Raw genomic sequence first — 9,577 nt, 5'->3', positions numbered from 1 at the left:
AATAGTAAATCCAGGAAAACCACATTCATAAACCCAATGAACATATTCATGTTACAGACTAAAAAGTGTATAAGAATAGTTATTGTACAATTCAAAGCCTACATACAGGCTTGTTTTTACATAACTGTTCGCTCTTGCAGTGTGGTTTAAAAAAAAAAGTCCAATAGGGGTTCCTAATGCTACTTAGCAACATTTAAAGTACAGGCACGTGCAGTACTTTGGGGTATAAAGTGTGGAATGCTGTTTAGAGAAAATACAACTTTGAACACAACGGTGTGGGGGCTGGGTGAAAAGATTGGTCACTTTGAAGCTATTGATCATTTTACTTTGACTAAATCAAATCAGTGAGTGAGAGAAGTATCACCCAGCTTTCTTAAGACACTGTGGTGAAAAAGTTATCCCCTTGGAAGATGGTTAAATACTCTCTCAGGACTGGAAACGTAAAGTTTTTCAATTGTGACTCTGTCCCACTGAGTGACCAGTTCACTCTGCTCCACAGAGAGCTCAAAGCTAACTCTCTGGTACTAAGCTGAAGACTTGGAGACTGAAAAGGGATACCACGGCTCATGCTCATAGATTTTTTTTCGCCCTCAAGAGCAGGGAGGTATTCTTTTTATTAAGAATGGGAGATTATGATGAAGACACTGCATTCCTTGGGCAGACTGGTCCTTATTTCTGGACCACATTTTTTCTTCTAAACACAGTTTTTGTCTCAACTGGATTCAATGGACTTTACATTGTGTTTGTCGGGGCAACTCCAGAACATCACTGTCTCATTCCAGATGTTAACTTGACTGAGGAGTGGACAAAGGCCATCATTCCTTTTGCGATTGTAGATGGTAACGAAGTGCTTAGCCGGTGCAGTAGGTATAGGCTAGATGTGGTGAGAAATCTCTCAGCTGAAGGATTTATTCCTGGCAGGAATGTCAACCTCACTAACCTGGAGCAGGAGGGATGTTTAGATGGATGGAACTACAGCAAAGAGATCTACCAATCCAATATAGTCACTGAGGTCAGTAGGAATATGCACGTTTGTGTTTTCTTAGTGTTAGTTTTGGGACATTTCCCTTGTTCTTTTTTGTTTTGAAATATATACTGTATGTAATTCATATCTTTTCACAGTGGGACCTTGTTTGTGATGACCAGTGGAAAGTTCCCTTTGCATCTTCGACTCTCTTTGTGGGATACCTCTTTGGGTCTCTAATCTCAGGCTATCTTTCTGACAGGTATCTCATCCTTACTTGCCACTAAAGTTCCCCAAAACGTATTCATTTCGTTGTCCAATGTGAACCTTAATTGTACTTAATGTATAGTAAGATAACTTTTTATCATTTATTACATACTGTAGGTGATCTATTTTATCTGCCTAAATTTAGTTTATTTTTTTGATCATGTGTGAAATGTTGGTGAAATTGAAAATTATGGCTTAGGTGAGGATTTCACACTGGGAACTTGTTAAGCTGTCATTAAAATGAAAACAGCCCCATCTACTGTTGAAGATGATTTCTAAGAAACAGTGTTTTCACTTCACAAAACGTCTTTATAGTCCTTTTCAGTCTTACTTTGATGGTTTCCAAAATTTTTGGACACCTTTATCTTTATTAAATGGTCTAAGATGACAGAAAGACATATAGCCACACGTAGTGTGCCAGAGTGGTATCAACCATGTGCCCCCAAGGGCAAATTTGTGTAATAATAAAAATAATAATAATAATAATAATAATAATGATGATGATAGATGGTGTTACTGTGTGTATTCAGATGACAGAACATGCCAGAGTCTGCTGAACTTTAATGGAAGAATTTGAAATTATAAGATCCCACACACATGTTCTTAGTGTAATTGCTCTTAGTTAGGGTTATTTAGAATTTAAATGCTAAATACTAAATAAAAATCCTAAATACTTCTATTTTATTTAAGCTGTGGTGAGGGTTATGTTCTGACAGACATTACCTTTAGCTGTAGTAAAGCATAGGCTGTGGACATAGCAGTGTGGGGCACTACTGTGTTTAACTATTTAGCCCTTTTGCAGCTGTGAAAATATTTAACCTAATGGTTGGGAAAGAGGGGTCAAGGGCCATTGGGGTTTTAGGCTTTTTGATCTTTGTGTCACACTGGGTAATTATACCAAAATAACTACCCAAAATAATGGGTAGTTATTATAAAGACTAAAGCTTTTGAAAGGTATACCTGTATCAGTTTGCCAGTTCAGAGACATTTATATATCCCTATTAACCCACCCCCACCACAAAGATCTTACTGTCATATTTTTCACTGTCTGTAAATCACTGTCAATGACATACAGTTCTGTTCCATTCAGGTTTGGGAGGAAGAAGGTTGTTTTCATCTCTCTCGGGGCCCAGTGTGTCTCAGTCCTGCTTCAGTCCTTCTCTCATTCATGGAAGATGTTCTGCATCATGTTCCTTTTTGTTGGCGCCTCCCAGATATCCATTTATATTTCTGCATTTGTACTAGGTATAACCTGTAAAATACATCTCATTAGCTTTATCTCTTTTCAGTTTCATGCTCATCACTAAACACGTGGCTTTTGTCTTGGATAGGAACTGAGGTTTTGAGTAAAACTATGCGAGTGCTCTTCACAACTCTTGGGGCCTTCCTTTTCTATTGCATTGGGTACATGACACTACCCTGGATTGCATACGGCATCCGTGAATGGAGGACTCTGCTTGCCGTTCTGTCCACAACTGCTGTGGTCTACATCCCACTGTGGTGGTACGTCACTTATAATTCTCGTTCTCATTTACATAAACATAATGTGCCCATAGTCAGCCTTCCTCGTTTTACAGCAAGATGTGATAATTGAAAAAAAATGTATTTTTTTTGGCATTCTCAGTAAACCTGTTTTGATTGTGCAGGTTCATCCCAGAGTCTCCTCGGTGGCTGGTCACTCAGGGACGAGTGGAGGAGGCTGAGGCCATTGTGAGAGATGCTGCAAGGAAAAATAAAGTTGAAGCACCAACCGTAATCTTTAAAGAATCTGAGGTTAGGTTCACAAATTGTCATTAAAATTCACACTGTACATTTGTCACCTTTTAAGGATAATGTCCTTTTAACCTTTTGGCCCAAAAAAAGAGTATTTTCCGACATGGAGACAACAGTAAAACACATGCAGAGTATGGAGACAACTACAGTCTCATTACATTTGTTCTTCTTCCGGTACATGTATGCCAGTTGTTATGTCTGCTTCCGCCTAGCTTGAGTAAAAGCTGGTTCAAAAGTACAGGAAAGTGACAGTTTCTCTGTCAAGATAACAAATACTAATATTGCAAATTATCTTTACAGACAAAGATGTTGTTCTTGATTTGTTAGTATTTAGAATAAAGCAATAATTCTAAAAAAAGACTTATGATTAAGATAATATGGTGTATGTAATTTCACCCTAAAACCATTCAAATCAATTGAATCTGATCAACACGTGTTTCAGATGTTCTGTGTGCAAGTCTGGAAAATGTAACCACATGAATTCTCTTGTTTGCATTGGTTTCTGCTACAGGCATTGTCTCCAAGCAGGACATACAGCATGCTTGATGTCCTAAAATCCAAGAACATCAGATGCATCACACTGATGTGTCTCGTTTTGTGGTGATTGGTTGTTTTTTTGTTTTCATCATTCTGACTTTTTTTAATGGTCATCATTCACATTAGATGTTGTTACCTATATACAGTATATGCATGTGTATAGTCTATCAGAAAACCAAGGTGTCATGTCAGCAAGAAACCGGTCGAAAAATGTACAATGTAAACTTGAATGTCATGACATTTACTTATATAATAATACAAATAGCTTTTTTTTCATATTCTCAGGATGGCAATAAACATTGGGTATTTTGGATTATCGCTGAACACCTCCAACCTGAGTGGCGACCCCTTTATGAACTGTTTTTTATCAGCTACTACTGAGGTCCCTGCCTATGTTGTTTCTACTTGGCTGCTAAGGAAATGTCCAAGAAGAGCACTTCTGTCATCGTTCCTTGCCATTGGAGGAGGAGTTCTTCTTCTAATCCAGTTCATTCCTGATAGTAAGATTTAATAAAATGACACTGTGACAACCTACTGTATCTAACACACACACAATATCTTATCACACAGTGTTAGTAACTAAAACTGTTACAAAATAACTGTTCACAGTGAGGTCTGTGAATTATCCATAGTAATGTGAAGAGACGTATAACAAATGCTGCAGCACTCCAAAGAGAAAATACATATTAAACATAAAAAACATGATGAAAGGGACATGTTTGCTGTATACATATAATTTGTAATTTGGCTGAACTGACTCCATAATAGCAGTTGCTTTCTAAGAGGCACATTTACTTTGCAGCAGTGGTGGAATGTAACTAACTACGTGTATTCAAGTACTGTACTCAAATGTATGTACTTATCTAAATACTAGGCAACTTTATACTTTTACTCCATTACGTCTTAGAGGAATATATTGTACTTTTTACTCCACTACATTTGTCTGACAGCTTTATTGTCTTTTCAGATCACAATTTTCCCATACCCTTCCTGTCCATTGAAAACCATATATCTCAAAATTTAGTGGCTCCAAACGATTACAGTACAAGATATTGGAACCGAGTGCAGATTTACTGTCGGAGGTTTTCACTTGTTACCTATTGTCTAAGCACTTTCACAGAATTCAACGCTGCAATATATGTTAGAAATAAAAAGGTTTCTGTGACACTGTCTATTGTGACGCCATGTTTAAAGTTCAGAAATGTACTTCAGGAACAATATGTTCTTTTTTTTTAGTTAACTAGTTTACATGTATATTACATGCAGTGTCCTGTAGTACTGTATCAAATTGATATATAGCATCAGTGTTTCAAATGGTACTTATGACGCTATATATTAAACAAACCCAGTGCCGCGTGAGCTTAGCAACTCAACCCTGTCACCGTGAACTAGTTACTTTAATTGCTTTATAAGCAATAAGACAGTGTAACCTTTTTTTCGCCTGTGTGTGCTAATAAATCGTGTAACATTTATTTGTCAAAGTTGTCAAGGTGATAAAGAAACCATGCCGTAGGTGATTGCATCCTCTGATAATTTAATTTGTTGGAAAGAGGTTCAAGAAGGTTTATAAAGAAAACAGTGCTGTCAGTTTCTTTTCAGCTCTTAGTACAAAAGATCAAGTCACAGAAAATAAGACATAGTTCAGGCACTCTTTAGTTGTATAGTCCAAAGTTATATTAAAGCCTTTCCTTCAACAAGAACTTGTGAGGTCGAAAGTGGTCGGCATTTTAACCCACATGCCTGACTAAATAACTTTATTAGAATATAACATTTTTGCTGGCTCTGCCTAGAGTGCCTGAATGTTTTCTTTTTTGTGAGCATTTTTTCATCCTCAAAGATTAGGTAAATCTTGGGAATTCATTTATAACTCACTCTAAATTTCTCTTTCTCTTTATATCTCTCCTCAGCCCTTCAGTATGTTGCTCTGGCACTAGAAATGACTGGGAAGTTTGGCTTCACCATGGCCTTCAGCATCGTCTACATCTACACTGCTGAGATTTACCCCACTGTACTCAGGAACGTCGGCATGGGAATGTGTTCCTCTGCTGCACGAATTGGCAGTATCACGGCACCTTATGTCATCTATTTAGGTGTGTAGATGTTGAATACGTTATCTCACAAAGACACTGCAGTGATATAGTGTATGTATCTAAAAGAACTACATTCAGGTACATTTTTGTCATTTCTAATGCAGAATTATGCTCCTTTGTTATTTACAGGTACTTATAATAAGGTTCTGCCTTATATTTTCATGGGAACTCTAACAATTGCCTCCTCTGTGGTGAACTTCTTTCTTCCGGAGACCTTCAATAGAGATCTTCCAGAAACACTGGAGCAGATGCAAGAATGTCAAGGGTAGGTGCATTTCATTCAGAGCAATCAGTGAAGTTCACTTATTATTAAATTTACCATTCACAAAATAGTTTTACAATGTATTGATTAAATAAGACACAGACTATCTTAGTCACAGATGGACTATTCATAAAATGGTCAAGATTGGTTGCATTACTGATATGATGTTGCATATCTACATGGATAACTATGGTTATGTTCAAACACCGGGAAGTCAAAAAGTAGGGTTAGACATAAATGCCTAGTTTTAACCACTCAAAATAATTTACATGTTGCATAAGTTAAAGAAATACAAAAAAGATGAGTTGAAAATACAATTGTCAACTGCCATTTATGCATCTGTGATCACTGTGTTGCTCATCTGCCATATTTCCCACAGTGTTTCTTTCAACTACAAGTTCTGCAATGGATCCAAAACGGGGAAATATGTAGAAGATGAAAGAAGGAAGAAACCATCGATGCAACATGAGGCCAAATCTGATATCCAGACTTGTACTCCATAGTTTTTCTCAATTGCCTTGCTTCACTTTTAAGAAAGAAAGAAAAAAGATTTACTTTGCTTAAAAGTAATAATCTCACATCTAAAAATTAAATCTAAGACAAGCACAGTGGGATCCAAAAGCATACTTGCAAGAACGTTTGGATTTTATAATCATTTTTGAAAGGTCTATTTTCCTACTCAGTTGATGTTTCATAGAAAATGATTAAATCTTACAATGTTTGTATGTAATTGAAAACCTTGTCCGATTGGTCTCTAATTTTTGTTACAACACACGTAATTAAAATCTGAATGTATGAACCCTGCCAACACAAAGCCTGAGTTGTTTTTGTCTTTTAACAAAAAACCAAACTAGGGCAAATACGACTGGACCGTGCATGGTCAACGTGCTCAATTGTGGCCAAATTGCAACAGGGAACGCAGTGATTGTGTCTATACTGTAAATATCAATATTACATGTGCATCTTTAGTGGTCCCAGTGATATTTGTGTGTACTGTGCATAACTTTCCATACAATATCACAACGGTTCTCCATTCTGGAGAATGCGTTGGGTAAAGATACAGATTATTTGTCTCAAAATAATTGAGGACTGCTTTTCAATGAAATCATGCTATTTTCAATAAGGTATTGCTCTGAATTAGTCATTGTAGATGTTATTGGGTAATAGATGTTACTTTGTTAAACAGACCAGACCTATGTTGCAGCCCATGACAATTATTACCACAGCATCAAATGTGGGTCTTGATGATCTGCAGCATTTATTCAAGGACAAACTGAAACTTACACTGTGAATTTACTACAACCCATTGACTTTAAAAATGATCATAATAAATTGAAGGAATTATGAGGACAGGATTACATTCCAATTAATTGTATTTTATATGTTATGTGATTGAATTCCAGCTCAACTATCTGGCGTTTTTTTATCATTGTTTCACAGAATTGAGTGATGCAATTATTCAATTTTAGTATTCCAGTTTACATGTACGTTTTAAAGCATATAGAGTGTGCTACAATGCTGTATCAAGTTAATAAGTAACATCAGTGTTTCAAATGGTACTTGTGAAGCTACATATTAAAAAAAAAAAAAAAAAAGAAAACAGTGCCACGTGAGCTTAGCAACACAACCCTTTCACCATGAACTAGTTACATGTTCACTGCTTTTCTGCTCATTTGTGTGCTATGAAACAGTGTAACATTTATTTGTCAAGGTGATAAAGAAGCCATACTGTAGGTGATTGCATCCTCTGATAATTTAATCTGTCAGAAAAAGGTTCAAGAAGGTTCACAAAGAAAAGTGTGGCCACTTTTCTTTGCAGCTCTTAGTACAAAAGATTAAGTCTCAGGCAGTCTTAGACTGAACAAGTTATTTAAAAGCCTTTCATGGAAAAACAACCCATGAGGTCATAAGCAGTCAGCATTTTAACCAACATGCCTCACTAAATACAACTTTATATTACGGTTCTGCTGGCTCTGCCTAAGCCTAGAGTGTCTGAATGTTTCCTTTATTGTGACCAGTTTTTCATCCTCAAAGATGAGATATTTTAGAAAGTCTTGGGAATTAATTTATAACTCACTCCAAATTTCTCTTTCTCTTTATATCTCTCCTCAGCCCTTCAGTAATGTTGCTCTGGAACTAGAAATGACTGGAAAGTTTGGCTTGACAGTATCTCACAAAGACACTGCATTGATATGCCGTACAGTATGTACAAATGTACATGTTTTTCTTTGTCATATATGACCGTCAAGTTAACATCGTAAGGTTTTACACGATTGGTCAGACAAAACCAGCAAACTGAAGACATTACTGTGGCCTCTAAGAAACTGGGAATGCCATTTTTCCACAGTTTTTCTTTTTTACTTTTTGGAGACTAACAATGACTTAATTTATTTTAAAAAATAACTGGCAGATTAATTGATAATGAAAATAATCTTTAGTTGCAGCTCTACTGCAATAAAAAATCCCTGGGTCTCTTGTCTAATGATTTGGTTTCCAGTAAAACATGTCTGAACAAGTTTCTAATTTCTGTCAACAATCATTGCACACAATTACTATGTTTTTTATAAAGTATGATACAGGTGCACAAGTAACTCATAGGCTATATTTATAACTTACGTTTCCCCTTCTTTTTTCACTGTATTTTTTTGCAGGCCAATACTATAAGCCCCTCCCATACATATGGATGGGGGTTATCGCCCTTTTTTGCTGTCTCCTGTTTTCTGAAACTTATGGGAAGGCGTTGCCAGAGACCATATCACAAATGCAGCTAATATGCAGGTGAGTTTACACACTGGACATACTGTGTGTTTACTGATCACAGTGTTTCATTATCTGCACAGAGGTCACAGCTGTAGGTTCGGCTATTACCTACCGCCAGTTAGAATAAAAAGTGAACAAGTTGCTTGAGTGACAAGTTCACTACTATATGATCAAAAAAGAAGAAGAGGAAAAAAAGAAAAGGAAGCTGATATTGGAGAGACCACAGCTGATTATCAGAGCAAAGAATCCAAGTCATAGTGTCAAGTTGATTGACATTTTTAAGGCATTTTATGTACAGTACCTTATTGCTTGTGTCTATTATCATTTAACATAATGTCTTTGTATAACGTGAATTTATGAAACAAGTAGCTCAAACAAAGCAATAAGATTTGTTAGCTAACGTTACTTGAACGTTCTTTGTAAATGTAATCGTGTGTTAGCCCAGAGCTGTTAACTGTGGTCTAAACATCTAAACTTTATGAGCTGGTTGAACATTGTTGAAACTGTTACGGCACAGTTTAGCCCCCATGCATTAGAATGAGTCCACTTGTCCACATAGCACATTGTAGTAGCCTAAGCTGAATCGATATTGAAATATATCAATATTAAGGTCTCTGCTGTATTAGGCTACTGTTGTAAATTAGTAATCAACGAAACATTATGCAATGTGTAATTCTGTGACTTATGACCAACAATTAGTCCCGAACGTACCATCAGGGGCACGTTCAATCTCACGGCTACGGTTTCTGTGTCGATTGACATGCTTCCTTGAAACCATAGACTGTTGATTTTAAATATACTCGCAACGGTGTGTTTCACCGGTGATACCCAATCAGCAGAGACGTGTATCTTAATTCAAGGTAATAAAAAGGTAGAGCACTTGCAACAGGGTATTCAGCACAAACCATTTCACTTTTAAAAAAT

General features: G+C 36.5%; 1 protein-coding gene and 1 long non-coding RNA gene across 3 annotated transcripts; both read left to right on the top strand.

Annotated features, from left to right (window-relative positions):
* Positions 1–236: 236 nt before the first annotated feature.
* Positions 237–6,676, top strand: slc22a5 (solute carrier family 22 member 5). 2 transcript variants are annotated; one of them, XM_032534390.1, is made up of 10 exons: positions 237–1,012; positions 1,123–1,226; positions 2,322–2,476; positions 2,563–2,734; positions 2,878–3,004; positions 3,516–3,604; positions 3,827–4,041; positions 5,449–5,631; positions 5,761–5,896; positions 6,291–6,676. In XM_032534390.1, exons 1-10 carry the CDS (start codon positions 623–625, stop codon positions 6,394–6,396), a joined length of 1,677 nt encoding a protein of 558 aa, XP_032390281.1. In that variant the 5' UTR covers positions 237–622; the 3' UTR covers positions 6,397–6,676. The 2 variants fall into 2 exon arrangements, with proteins under 2 accessions (XP_032390281.1, XP_032390280.1); XM_032534389.1 differs by having other exon boundaries at positions 6,273–6,676.
* Positions 6,677–8,295: 1,619 nt separating this feature from the next.
* LOC116700833 (uncharacterized) lies at positions 8,296–8,964 on the top strand. Its single transcript, XR_004334744.1, has 2 exons — positions 8,296–8,671; positions 8,833–8,964. It is a non-coding gene; the product is annotated as an uncharacterized LOC116700833 (long non-coding RNA).
* The last annotated feature ends 613 nt before the right edge of the window (positions 8,965–9,577 follow it).

This window comes from Etheostoma spectabile, chromosome 13, assembly GCF_008692095.1.
Source record: "Etheostoma spectabile isolate EspeVRDwgs_2016 chromosome 13, UIUC_Espe_1.0, whole genome shotgun sequence".
NCBI lineage: Eukaryota > Metazoa > Chordata > Actinopteri > Perciformes > Percidae > Etheostoma > Etheostoma spectabile.
The sequence above is the reverse complement of the archived record's forward strand: the minus strand, read 5'-3'. Positions and strand labels throughout refer to the sequence as shown.

Coding starts and splice junctions, on each gene's coding strand:
- slc22a5 (XM_032534389.1), top strand. CDS start 623: ATGGGAGATTATGATGAAGACACTGCATTCCTTGGGCAGACTGGTCCT. Junction 2,477..2,562: donor TATTTCTGCATTTGTACTAG/GTATAACCTGTA, acceptor TGTCTTGGATAG/GAACTGAGGTTTTGAGTAAA. Junction 3,005..3,515: donor TAATCTTTAAAGAATCTGAG/GTTAGGTTCACA, acceptor TTTCTGCTACAG/GCATTGTCTCCAAGCAGGAC.